Genomic DNA, 15,156 nt, shown 5'->3' on the forward strand with positions numbered 1-15,156 from the left:
TCTTTTTTATTTGTTTTCTTTATATCAGCAGGAGGAGGAACACGTCTATTGCGGTCCATTTTTAGAAGTTAACTTTGGCTAAGTAACTAGGATGAAGTAAATATACTTAAACTAGATGTTCTATGCGCGTACACCCGAAAGAGACAAATAATTCTATAACTTGTTATTAAATAATTTGAACTTACTATCGATTTAGTGAAACAATATACTGATTACGTTGATAATTATTAACATAAATACGTAACTATCAATCTTTTTACAAATCAAGGAATATTTGAACTAAAAATTGTACTTACGAATAAAAGGCTACTTTCTGATTTCCATATGGCTTTTATATTTAATATATTGCTTAATATGAGTGATATGCAACATTTATCACGATCATGGCCGGTAAACAAACAAAACAGGCACGCTGACAAAGACACAATATTCGTCCTTTTTATTCCTAACAGTTTCTGTATGTTGTGATCTCGTACATGATATTATTAGCTTTTCCAATCAGGTATTACAAGGCTTCCACTATCACTCATCAATTCATTTCTTTATTTCTTCGGTTAGTTCAGCACGTTTCAGTTTTCACCGTTCATTAACTTCCCTTTCATTCCCTTTCCAAATACAGCATAGCCATTACGAGCCACGGCTATCTACTGCTTGGTCCCACACCAGCATTGTTTTTGATTGTTACCACTGAGCCCCGACGGTTATGCGGTTTATCTTTTTCTTTACATAAAAGGGCAACATAATATAATAATAAAAGACATAATGCTGATCCAGGTGTATTAATCCTATACAAATAACATTTTTGCTTAGGTACTTATATTGCTACAATATACCCATCATCCTTATGTCAATAAATATCTGTACATACTCCTAAGTAATTAATAACTATAAAATCAGTACAAAAGAAATACTTAAATTCGTAAAATTTAACTCGCATGATGACATTAACAGACTACATAATTATAAAGATACCAAATTGTGATGTTAAAGTAATCAAAAATGGCAACTACTCTAAACTCTGAATTAATATTAAATATTTCTCTATAGTAAGGTGCGTATAATTATCAGAAATTATAATATGTACAAACATAAAGTAAATGTAACTATGAAATATAATGAGTCCAAGTCATCTTTAGACATATTTGTGCATTCATTTAATATCCACAATATTAATAATTGTCACAAAATCAAGTTCAACGGATTATATCGTAGATAAGTTACGTAAAACACTTATTACCTTGGCATTAAATATTATTATTCTAATGTTAGTCTTAGTATAACAACGAACAAAAAATACTGCAAGTTAGAGATTTTACGTAACAGCACCTCCAAAAAATTCCATAGAGTAAGAGTTTTTGATAAGTGACTTTAAACTCTATTTCAATAAAAAATAAATCCTACTCAACTCTAGCCTCATTATCGAGTCATACGGACTCCATTTGTGATACATTTAATAATATATTTATACGGATTTCAGCAAAGCTTTTGATCGTGTTAATCACGCAGTAAATATTGTGTTTAGTTAAATGGGTTACATAATTGTGTATTATGTTTTGTAAAATACTTCTCTGTATATGATTTTTGTTTGTACATTATATAGTCAAGTTTCTAGTCTGTAAGCTGTCAATGTAAGTGAAGTACTACTGCGAGGTACTTAAGTAATATTTATCGTAATTACCCAGCAAGTATGTCGTCCCACTCTTTAGCTGCGACCAACACAAACAAAACCTGCTGATAAAACAAATATAAACAGCAATTTAATCCGTTGTAATTAATTTCCCTTGACCATATTATAATATATCTGCAACATTACTAAATACAGATTATTACTTAATAATGTCAAACGCTCGTTGCTTGCGGTACATAAATCATCGGTAGACGCGAGCGGTACGTTATTACGACTGAGTGTAACACTCACTTAAAGACTAAGACTTTATTATAAGGCAGAAAAGTACAATTTGTAGTTCGCAACCTTTCATTATATTTTTTGTTACTAGAAACTTACAAGTTTCTTTTTGAATAGAAAATAATTTATACATATATAATAATATATAAATTCTGGCAACACATCTCTCGACCCCTGTTGTTGCATGGCTCCCCACCGTTTGCCTCCTCTTATATAAAAAAAATGCGAAAACGAGTGTGGGTAAATTCGAGTGTGTGAGAAAAGTGCATTTCTAGCTTTATAATTTTAAAGTAACCCGGTTTCAATTTCAATTGATTTCACCAGTGGCAAGCGCCATTGCACAAGATAGCGGCTTGATGGGTACAGGGTACAGGGGCGTGTCTCTCTACACTAGTAGTAGCAGTAGTGTGAGTTAGCAACTCATGGCTCCAGTGCGCTCGGAATTTTATCTTTTCTAGAATCGTGATCGGTTTGTCGCGCTCATGATGTCACTTGTGTATAAAACAAATAACCAGGAGCTGTTCACTCATGGCACACCGATGGTTTAGAGCCGCCTGCAAACAGTGTTTAATAATAGTACTGAGTGAACATATTTAACAATCTGTATTAAGTAACGCGCAGTTACATCATAACATACACTTACAATATACTAACGTATACAGGATACACACACAGAGCGTGTGATAGACAAGAACGTCTCTGACGGAGATACAACAAGATAGAGAAGGCAAGCGAATCTATTGTAACTGTAACCGATTTTGGTACACAAGTCGTAAACAGTCCGTTACGCTTGGCGTTAGCTTCTCAGTATGTTGATATTAAACCAGTAGCTGAGTTACACATTGACACAAGTCAATATTGGTCACGTGTTCCCGGGCTGTGAGGGCGTGTCCTCCGACGATAGTATATTGTATGTGTATGGCCCATCATCAGATCTCTGTGAGCTACAACTTAATCGTCAAATGATAACTAATGGATAGCACCACCATGTCTACAACCAGTAACCACATACAGCCTCACTTTAACACTAAATGGAATATCTATTGTAGCGTCAATATATTGTGTTAACACAATAACAGGGTATTTGACTATTTCCAAATCATGATCATACAAGAGTTATATCGTCGTACAAATGCTTATAATATATTTATAACCCCGAGTGCTGGTTCCACGACCAAATAACGTCACCAGCTTGGTTTCCAGTACTTAAGTCACTTAAACATGCAAATCCAGTTGAATGAAACAAATTAACCGTCAAAAATTTGTGGAATACTTCTATATAATATATATTATGTAACCATTATCCTGTCAGTCACCATTGGACGGAATGGGGCCCACTGGATGGTATGTGATCGCCCCCACCCATTACACCATAAGTAATTTTTTGAAATTACCGTGTCATTACCGTGACCTACATGATTAAAGTGATTTTGATTTGATTTATACTTAAGGTTAGACACTAAATATTATACTTACACTTCTCAAATCTGCGGCATTTTTATTCCAGAAGGATTTTAGATTTAGAATATTAAACATTTAAATTTGAAGTGGTCACAGACAGATCCGACATAAAATGAATGTGGTAAGACTGTAAAAATATAATCTGTTTGGACATGATATTTACTCAGTCAAATATCCTATTGTTGCAGAAATTCGAGGCACAATTAAATGACGTAGATACATTTGGCAGGCAAGGTATAGTCGAAGCTGGCCTATGGCTCCGTCAGCGGATGAGGCACGTCAGACAAAGTTCCGCGGAGCCGATACAGTCGTCATGACAGAAGGCGCCACACTTCTTACACAAGATCATGGCCCGCAGGTTACACACGCACGACTCGTCCGCACCCACACTCCTGCATCTCGTGACGTTCTGGAACACACCATACGTGTTATTGATGGTTTATGACAATAACGGACCACACGAGCAGGACCTGCAGCTGATGCTGATTGATACGCCCTGCCCGTTACCATGCAGGACCGCTCAGGATTAAGAAAAACCCAAAAATACTGAGCGGCACTACGATTGCGCTCGTCACATTGAGACGTAAGATGTTAAGTCTCTTTGCCCAATAATTTTACTAGCTACAACGCCCTTCACACTGAAACACAGTATAGCTAACACATTAAATAAAATAAACTTGTGTAGATAATTGATTATTACAATAATATTAATTAGCTTATAATAATAACAATTACGTTTTCAACTTGTACTTCTTTTAGGGCGTTACGGAAATATTATCAGAGTTAATTATTACGTAGCACGGGCACACCGAGTGCTCAACTAGACCATTGTATCATACTTATTATAGATTATTATAAGCCTCCTGAAACTCTATGTGTATTGTCTACTGAACCACAACAAATGGACAACAATTAAATATTTCAATATGCAATGTGCAAGCTGTAAAAAAAATTATTTCTAATTGTATAAAAATAATAATGATATTAAAAAATAATGCGGTAAAATAATATTTTCATTGGTTGTGTTTTCAACCTTCTTTATAACAATATTGTTCTTTTTACAAATGTAAAACAGCACGAGGACTTTTAGATAGTATTTTTATTTTGGCACGTCAAACAAGTTTAACTGGTTGCATGCGGACATAAGACAGGACACACACACTTTTTGAGGCTTTATGTATGGATAAATTGAAAAATAAAAGGCTCTTTTCTACTACTATTATTATAACTTTCATATATATATGATATTATTCTAACTACTAATTCATATATATATATATATATATATATATATATATATAGCTCATTCCGAAAAACAATCACAACATATAACCTTATATTACATTCGTAACACATATATACTATCGTACACACCACATTTGTACGCATGTTGTAGTTCAAGAGTAAATATTACTGAACGGATATTAAATATTCGCTAATTATTAAACTGGCATATTGTCAAATTAACAAATTATCAGTTGTGTCAATGTTTCTCCGGATGAAGAAATGTCAAACCAAATTGCAAATTCCGAGTATCATTCGGTCGTCGTCGGCACAACCTCGGCCATAAAGAACCGTACCATTAAAAAAAACAGTTAGGTACTAAAAGAACAATAGTCATAGATATAACAATGAAATATTGGGTTTCTCAAAAATGTTCGAAAAGGTAATTAAATATTAACAATATTGAAACCTATAAATATAGTTAAAGAAAAATAGTACCCACCTAAGGGAAATTTAACATTAGTTATAAATTAAAGTATTTTAAATTAAGAGCCAAAACATAATTAAATACAAATAATTTAACTCCAAGTAAATTGCAAGCACTCGTGTTACAAATTGAACACAGAAAGCTATTTGAAGTAGCTTGGTACCTACCTGTTAGGCTATTACTTGTCACATAGTTTGTACTGTAATATTATGTTTGTAAATATATAATAGTCAAAACAAAATAAGGGCCACTTGATTTTTTTGGCCTCACTAGCGACAATTTATTTTTTATGCATTCTCAAGTAGCTGATAATTTATTGTGGTGTTACCTTATTTGTTTACACACATTTTTTGAGCATTCCACCCTCATAATTGTTTAAAGTGGGTAGTTTTAGATAATTTATTGTAACCACTTGATTCTACCCGATTTTAAGACGGATTTCAACTCAGTCAAATTGACGATTCTCTCAGGAACACTGTAAGTTTTGTTTGACTAGTGGCTGAATTAACATTTTAAAAAAAGTTATGCCGAGAATTCGAAGTCATATGGACTTGCCAACCGTAACTAGGGCCGTAACATTGCTCCAAGAAGGCCATTCGCAGCGTTCTGTGGCATTGCACCTGGGTTTTTCCCGCCGAGCGATCCAGAATGCTTGGAATCGTTTTCAAGAGACTGGGAGACTAACCAGGAGACAGGGATCTGGCAGAGTTCGAGCAACTAGAGCACAGGAGGGCCGCTACGTGCGCTTGACTGCGCGTAGAGAACGCTGTATAACAGCCCGTTCCTTACAAAACCGTTTGCGGCAGGCGACCGGTACACGTGTTAGTGATCAAACTATTAGAAATCGTTTACACGAGGACCAGCAGTTCTCCAGGAGACGTGTAGTGCGGATACCATTAACAAGTGCTCATCGTGCAAACCGATTATCATTCGCAAGGCAGCATCTGGCGTGGGATATGAATGATTGGAGGACAGTATTGTTTACGGATAAGTGCAAAGTTAAATTTTTTAGTGATGACCGTCGCATTATAGTCTGGAGGCGTGAAGGTGAGCGATTTTCGGATGCTTGCATCCATAAAAGTGACAGATTTGGTGGCCCAATGTTATGGTATGGGGAGGAATCTCTATGTCCGGCAGAACCGAGCTGGTGGAGAAACAACGGCACAATAACAGCTCAAAGTTACATTGAGGAGATCATAAGACCCCATGTGGTCTCATATGCACACAGAATCGGCGCAAGATTCCACCTGATGCACGATAATGCTCGCGCTCATACAGCTAGGGCCACCAGAGAAGCCCTAGAGGAGGCTGGTATACAGGTGTTGGACTGGCCTGCAAACAGTCCGGATCTACATCCCATTGAACACATGTGGGACTTACTTTCAGTAAGCAGTGTTCGAAGCAGAAACCAACCCGCGCACAATGAAAGACAGCTAATAAACGTTCTGAAATCAAGCTAGGAACAAATTCCTCAAGAAACAGTGGTACACCTGGTGGAGAACGAGTAACCGAGGACGGCATACTAGATATTGAGGAAAGTCATAAATCAACCGACATTTTAGGTTTTAATTTTTTCAGAATTTTTTTTCCTGACTAATTATTTTCGCAAAAATGTTAATTTTTAGAAAAAGTGGAGAAAATTTCTTTTTTTAATGGAATGATTACCTTCTGATTGACCTCAAGGATTCATGAGAATACTGTAAAAACGTGGTGGCCCTTATTTTGTTTTGACTAGTATATATCTAAAACCAAAACAAGGACACATCGCATCACTTTCTCACCAAATAAATGATACATGCAGTTTGCACACGAGTACGGAATCATTTACCTACGTGAACTACAATGGTCATTGCAAACGATCTGCCACTAACAAGCCCGTGCCGACGGAGTCAGTTAATAAAAAAATATATTAATTGAATACTTACTTAGAGAACAACCGAAAGATAAAGTTTTCAAAGTAATAAATAATACAAATTATAAATAATAGTTCGCGCGGTGACCATGCAACCTAATTAATTACATCACACGGTCGCGGGAATAGGAAGGTGTGATGTGAAGGACACACGGACCTGTCAACTAACGATAGATTGGCGCACTCAGCGGTGATGAATCCACACATCACTTATTTATAGGGAAATTTGATCAAAAATAACATTTTAATTTTATTAATAAGAACCAGAATCGAGTAGCGAGAATTATCCTTGTGTCACAAGTCGTACTATATATATAGGAGCTAATAACAGGAGCTTAAAACCAATGTTACCCTCTACTTAACTGGCCACCCTTGTTATAATATGAGCTCGGGTAAAACGACTTCTTCTATGCTCTTGCTATAGCTACAATAAAAAGTATTGTCGATACAAACCGAATTGCTATTTTGATTGATGGGCGGAGCACTGGACGCTCTCGGCGCGACATTGGGGGTTCTCTGGACGAGGATGTACTGACCCATGTTATTTGGACGATTTTCATTTATCTGAAATAAACATTATGGCCAAGGATTGTAAGTAACTTGGATAATTTATACGTATACATAGTCTCTTGCACTCCTACACAACCGACGAAAACATTCCCGTAATATTAGTTTAGTGTGCGTGACAAGCTACGTCTTAGAGCCAACGGTCCGGTGTAGTCGTAGAAGTATTTGTAACGGCTGACGGAAGCGGGATCTAGTTCGTAAACTAGCATACAAATAGTTATACGACTACTTCGGAGCGTGTTTTCACGGACACGGATCGGACTCTGATCGGACGTAGTGCGAAAGCGCTCTTAGTGTGCGTGCATTCCTCAAAATAGAGGTTAACTGTGAACTTCAATTTTTCTTCGACGTTTCCACAGCTGTCACAGTCTATCTAAACGTATTTAAATGATCTAAGGACGAAGAAATATAAAATAATAATTTTACCTAGCGCTGTTTGATAATTGTAAAAATTGTTCATGATTATTTTTGGAAGAGGAGGACTGCCCACATTCTCCTACAAAACCAGAGGATACACAGGAGCGTTGCCGGCCATTTAAGAAAGTGTAGATCTGAAGGGCGTCTGTAGTGTGCATATCGCTCGGAATGTTACGTGTTATCTCAGATTGAGGATCACCGATGATACCGGACTACAACCATAGCTTTATATTGCGGTAACTATTAGATGCTTGTGTGCGTGTGCCATCTTGACACTCAATGGCATCTTTCAAATTTCGTAAGTTATACACGCTTCGTGTTATTTTACATTGAAATTAATAAAATACAAAATACTTACTGATGATATGTGATCCCAGTGTCTTTCGTAATGTATTATTTTTACCAAGTCTTACTACGCAACCCGTCATTTTAATTACAATTATTAGCAAAGATAAACAGAACGTGTGGCACGTCAACGTGCCACATTGTTCGAGATCGTCTCGAGTACGCCCACTTGGGCGTAGTATTGGTTGACATACTTTGCGACTACGCCTGCGATATCTAGTTGGAGCGCAGCGGAGACCAATCCTTAATGTAAGCGCGTAAATTATTACTACGTATATATAGTGCGTATAATATTACTATGTCAGTGTTAAATTAAACCTGTTCTCTGACTTTTTATTGAGATCGTAATAATAATAATAAGTGGCTCGTACACCTTCCATTAGTCATCCTCTTCCATAAAGAAACATTACTTAAAACCAAGTACACTAAAAGTGTAAATATTGTTTATGAGTGACATTAGTTTGTTTTGTTATTTTATATTTACTGAGTTTCATCGTTATTAAAGGAATAAGGAAGGACAGATCACGTTGACTATAAAAGTATATAGAAGTCCCAGGCCCAAGGGTGTCGTAAGAGCATTTACCAGTGGGAGGCTCCTTTGCACAGAATGCCGGCTAGATCATGGGTACCACAGCAGCGCCTTTTTGCACCGTGAATAAGTAATGTGTAAACATTGTTGTGTTTCAGTTTGAAAGCGCCGTAGCTAGTGCAATTACTGGACAAATGAAACTTGGCATCTCATGTCTCAAGGTGACGAGCGCAATTGTGTCAAAATTTTTGTGATTTTCTTCTAATCCTGAGCGGCACTGCATTGTGATGGGCAGGGCGTATCAAGTAGCAACAGTGCTGTTCGTTCCGTCACTTCATAAAACAAATGAATTACCTCATTGTGCTGCATAACATTTGTTGGCATCTGTCTCACCAGGACCGGCTGAGGCGGTCGCGGCTGCCGGGGAGGTTTACTGAGCAGGGCCGGAGGAGGCCGCAGCTGGTTGCGGAGAGCGTCTCTGTTAGGACTGTTCTGTATCACCGCTTGGCAGATCTGATAGCTTCTCTCCAAGTTCACTGCACCCGGTGGCACTTTATGTGTGCTGCGGCTCCTGGGGAGCATACAGTACAAATGATATACCTACCTACCGTATGTACAACATTAACAAAGAGGAAAGTATACACGCTAGAGTTAGTTATTACAGGTTAACTAAAATGAGTATAATATTATTCTAATTTATCTTTTTAATTAACCGATGTAAAGGTAAAATATATGACACAGATCTATAGAAAACAATTTGCCGGAACAAGATCAACTAATTTGTAATAATTATTTAAAAAACTACGGCGATTGTTGAGTGATATTATTCCAAGCTGATATTATTCAAACCTTGCAATCCGGGTAGTGGATATTACAACTTGGTAAAAAGAAAGCTCCAAAACTGTAAAAGAATGTATACAGACTCAACGATCTAGACGAATTGAATAACATAACACTAGGATGAGTGACTGGCAAAGAAAAATGGAAGAAAGACCCCATTTAGAAACTGAACCTTTCTGTAGTATTTGATAGTAAAACATCTTAAAATGTCGACCAGATAAGAAGCAAAGAAATTAGCCACAGCAGACTAATCAAACATCTACATACCGTAGGGCTTAACATCCTTAGGAAGTGAACACACAAAAACGAGCTAGAGATTCTAATAACCAATCAGAGTTCCAGTTCCCTCAACAACAACAACCCTTTCTCTAGTTTGACTGAGACCTACAGATTGTGATAGTTACTGAAGCACATTAATTTATCATAGGTACACTGTTTGGACTATTACAGTAGTTCCCAACTAGTTACATCTTACACTTACAACTACATTAATATTGATCATCTGTGAACATACTTTTCACTTACTTCAGAACTTACAAGTATATATTACAAGAAGACACATCACCAGATGGTAAGTGATACGCCCATTGCAATGGTGCTGCTCACCATTTATTTACAGCAAAAATTCAGTCGCTCTGCTTTCAATATCTCAGTAGGGCAGTAGCTCACTTCCTACGTCGCGCCCTTCATACTCAAATTAGTACTTGCATACAGGCGGGGAAACAGATGTTAGTTTTGTAACAATATTAATTATACAAAAGTTTATGAAGCTATAAATAATAATTACCCACGTTTAAAAAGCAGAAACTCAGTCAAAATTCGATTAAATAATGATGTGGAGAACCACATCAATTAAAAGGTTTGAAGGGAGACAATAGTTTGAATACAAATTCAAATATTTTTATTCAAAATAGGATATGAAATCATTTATTGAAATTCAAAAACTACTACCCATTCGGAATAGTCAGAATTTTCAAGAAACCTGAGTGTTACTACGGTCTCATCAGATTGTCTCATAAAAACAATCTTATTTAAATAGAGAGTGTCATTCAGATTGATGAAATATGGATGGCTGAACAAGTACAACTGTATAAATTTAAATAGTACATATTAATTTAACCAAACACAGCACTATCAGAACAGGTGTGTACAGAAGGGGCACTTTGTTTAGTTTTAGTTAAGAGAAGTCGGGGAACCAAAGTGTGTGCAGAAACATAAAAAACGAGGTTAAAGCGAACCTAGTAGATTCTTTTCCAGATTTTGATTTCTTTCCAAGTGCACGCACAGTTTGTGTTACAGTTGTTGAATTAACGGGTGCATTAACTATTGTTGTACTTGATACCAAATTAGGCATTGTTTCTCCCATCTCAGACTTGGATGTTATCTCTTTCATTGACTGGCTGCCTTCCGATGAGTTAGATGACTCCATGTTATAATTAGTATCCCTCTCTTCTTTATACATATAATTCTCATCATTTACATTAACATCTTCCAAGCTTGTTTTTGAGTCCTCACTTATATATTTTGCACTTTCTGTATTCACATTGGGAAAGTTGTGTAGAGTTATAATATTTTCATTATTAGCCCAATCACTTTCAGTTTTCCATATCATTGCCGAATTTTTAGGTTTTGTTGGATCTTGTTCATCAGGGTAAGACATAATCTGCAAATACACATTTATTGAAACAGTTGTTTTATTGCTGCATCAAATCAACACAAATTATCAACTTACTGTAGGTGTATTGGTTACTTCCATCATTGGTAGTGAGGTTTGACTCATAGGCATTGTAACAACTGCAGTAACATCTAAAAATATAAATAAAATATACTATAGCCTATTGCTTTCACAAGTAAAACTGAGTACTGATTTATCTCTATTGGCTTTAAAATATAAAATTAACAACTACCCACAATAAAATAAATCTGACATTGACATTCAATTAAGTGTAATGTTTTTTCTTTGTACTGTGGGTAGGTGATTCAGTATATCATATTTATCATAATAAAATAAGTTATTATGTTTCAGTATATAACGAAAACTTGCTGATATTGAACAAAATTCTTGTGTTAAAAGTAAAAACCTTACATCATACCTAATATGAAATAAGCATACTACAACCATAATTTTAAATTTATATGGCAAGAAAGACCACAGCTATACTGTTATATATAAACAAAAGTACACCACATTTAATACGAAAACTATTATGTATTCTTACATAAGTCGGTTTGATTGTTGTCCATGGCACGATAGGCGACTCTCATGACAGTGCCCCACTTATAAGTCGCAAGCAATGTGTTTGTGATATGAAATGTGTTCATTTGGTACCTTAAAAGGTAGGTAACACTCTTGTGATTGTGGCCGAGATGATGTCACATAGAATATTGTTTACTTCTTTGTTATTAGGTAGTTTATTAGATTTTAAAAGTAATCATTTACAAGGTGTATTCACATGTTTTTATAATGTTAGATTCCTACAATTAAATGTTTAAATGAGACAATGAAATAAGTTCTTGTTTACTATCTGGTGATATGCTTCTCTGTCAGGGCCATCAGTTATTACATCAGTAATAATAGGCAAGCTTAGCATTTTTTGATAAGCTCTGTATTATACATGATTTATGACTTACTATACTTCTTGCTGAATGGGTCCAACAAGTTTATCCAAGTTAAATGTTTTGTAACAATATTATTACACTAGTACACATTTCCATAGTATTGTGAATCCATACCATATCATTGGGGAAATACATTTATGAAAATCTTATGGAAAAACTTACTTGTTTCACTCATGTATGATGTAAATTCCATAAAATTTGCCTGTGATGAATACTTTGTCTCCTCACTAGCTAAAAAATATTACAAATATTAACCTATTGTTTCACATAATCACATAAGGGCAGATACATCTTATATTAAAAGAAAAATTACCCCTTTAAGATATACATACTTGTTGTCATCATTGGTAAACCACCAGTTTCCAATATAAATGACTCAGCATCCCTAAAATGTTCATCATAGAAACTTGAGCTACTCTGTGCATCTTTACATTTTTCAATTTTAACAGTTTCATCAATTCTATCATCATTAGGGCATGATATATTTACATTATCATTGATATTAAACTCATTAACAACATTCTTTAGATCAGGTTCATCTTCACATGTGCTTTCTGTTTGTGACCCTGGACAATCTTCTAATACATCTTTTTCTGCTTCCTCACAGTATATTTCTACTTTATCTTCTTCTTTTTGGGGCCTTTTATGTGGGCCACATTCTTTTGGACTATGGATAGCCATTATATCACTTTTATCAATTACTCCAATAGATTCCTTAACTTCAATTTCAAGAGTCACCTTATCATTTACACTATTTTCAACAGGAACATTGTCTAAATGTGCATTTATTTTTAAGCTAGACATTGAAGAGACACTCTGTTCATCATAATCATAACCACAGTCTATCTTACTGTTTTCAGTAATAGTGTCAACTGTTTCTAGTACAGGATATATTTCTTCAATTTGAACCATGTCTTCCTCTTTAACTTCATTTGATTCAATATCTGAACTATTACAACTTCCTGAGAGTTCATTATTTAAAACAAATGTTGGACTGTCTATGTCATAGACATTCTCTTCAAACTTAATCCGTTTTGAAAATCGAAATTTCTCATCATCAATACTCAATCTTTTAGTACCTTCTTGACTGTTACTATTATTGGGTTCTAAATATTTATCACCCTCACATTCTTTAGGTGAGTTACTCTCGTCTAATTTAACTGATGCCATGTCAAAGCTTTCACTGTCTGGTAACAGAAGGGGGTCAACTGGTGTTGAAACATTATCATCAGGTCTAGCAATAGAGGAGTCAGAAAAATTGAACTCCATTGGACATTCTACATAACCTTGACTGTGATTTTTGATACTCTTAAGGGGAAGCAAATCAGGTACTGGTGCTGCTGGTTTATTAAGACAAGACATAAGCTGTACATCATTATCATCTACCTTAGTAGAAGATCTGGTCACAGCTCCGACAGACCTCATTCTCTTACTGTTACCTGATTTACTTTTTTTTACTTTAGGAACAGTACTGCTACTTGTAATTGAGGCTGTTGGTCTTAATTTTATAGTTGTTTTGAGAGATGGTCGCTCTGAGCTAACACCACATGACTGTTTTTCTTTTCGTGACTTTTCACCCCAAAATGGTTCAAAGTGTTTCAACTTCCATGGATCAATTTTGCTTTTTTCTTTTTCAGCTTCAGACTTAATTTTTTGTTGGTTTTCAGGAGTAAATTCTCCTCCAGATAAACATTCCTGCCATTCTAAACATGCACGAGCATAAAATTCATTATTAAGACTAGATGAACTTAAACGGCCTGATGTACTTGGCCTATCTACACCAGGAAGTAATTGCCCTAATTTATACTGATAAAGTGGTGGCAGTAATGAAAATGTGTGTTTATTCAAGAGAGCTCTAATATTTGTATTAACAAGTATAGAATCGGGGGTTTCCAAATCAATGCAGCCTTCTCGAGTTTGTTGTAACTGAGCTGCTGTTGATAATTTCTTTCCAGTTCTTTTCCTAGGCTTTAATGAGAAACCGGGTATACTAGCTAGTACTTCACGCATTGTACAAAGTTTATTTGAACTTGAAGGTATGTCATTGCATGTTGTTGCTGCGGTCCATTCTTTATTTTCTGTTGGAGGGGGTGGTAGAGGTTTAACTATTATTCTTGGCAGAGGTCTAGTGTGGCTTGAACTCTTTTTCCTTCTTTTTGATTGTTTTTTTGAAGAATGTTTGTTAGATTTTTCAGTATCTTGAGGTATGTGTATAAGAGTATATTGTTCATTACTGTTACCAGATAAGAATCTATTTTCGGAAGAATTATCGGAACAATCCATATCCACAGCTTCTGAAGGCGAAACGTCTAACTCCATTATGTAATAACTCTATAATTAACAAAAATAAATAATAATTTCCAAAACTAAATACAAAAACGTAAGAGTTCCTGTATACAATCACTGCTTCAACCCATTTTATAATTTCTAACAATCATGTCCACATTATTATCCATATAGCTCCACTGCAGCGCTAGTTATATACATAACTTGAATAATTTAAAAAGGCACTTCAAGAATCACTATATTTTTCAGTGTTTGTGTTAATACTTCCATAACTATTTACTTATTTAGTATTTATTATCAAATTTTGATGAGAGCATGAGGAAGGATTCTCGAGGCAGACAGAAGAGATTGATAGGTATTGTAGAAATGTCAAAAGTCACAACAACAAGAAAATGGATCCCACCCATAGATTTTTTTTTGGTTCTGGTCGTCCATCTGGACAGGCAAAGGGGTCAAAAGCCCATACAGCCAAGTCTTCATTTTTATTTTTCTATTCTTCACGTTACACAGTTTTTTCAAAGTCAAGCTAAGTATTTATATAATCTTCAACTTCAAACATAAAT

General features: G+C 35.4%; 1 protein-coding gene across 2 annotated transcripts; it reads right to left on the reverse strand.

The window, feature by feature from the left end:
• Positions 1–763: 763 nt before the first annotated feature.
• LOC126972730 (putative Polycomb group protein ASXL2) lies at positions 764–14,932 on the reverse strand. Of its 2 annotated transcripts, XM_050819645.1 has the most exons (7): positions 12,640–14,932; positions 12,470–12,538; positions 11,421–11,494; positions 10,927–11,351; positions 9,203–9,419; positions 7,444–7,554; positions 764–3,776 (listed from the first exon to the last, which is right to left on the reverse strand). In XM_050819645.1, exons 1-7 carry the CDS (start codon positions 14,624–14,626, stop codon positions 3,630–3,632), a joined length of 3,030 nt encoding a protein of 1,009 aa, XP_050675602.1. In that variant the 5' UTR covers positions 14,627–14,932; the 3' UTR covers positions 764–3,629. The 2 variants fall into 2 exon arrangements, with proteins under 2 accessions (XP_050675602.1, XP_050675603.1); XM_050819646.1 differs by lacking the exon at positions 7,444–7,554.
• Positions 14,933–15,156: the final 224 nt, after the last annotated feature.

The sequence above is a fragment of the Leptidea sinapis genome, chromosome 27 (genome assembly GCF_905404315.1).
Source record: "Leptidea sinapis chromosome 27, ilLepSina1.1, whole genome shotgun sequence".
Taxonomy (NCBI): Eukaryota; Metazoa; Arthropoda; class Insecta; order Lepidoptera; family Pieridae; genus Leptidea; species Leptidea sinapis.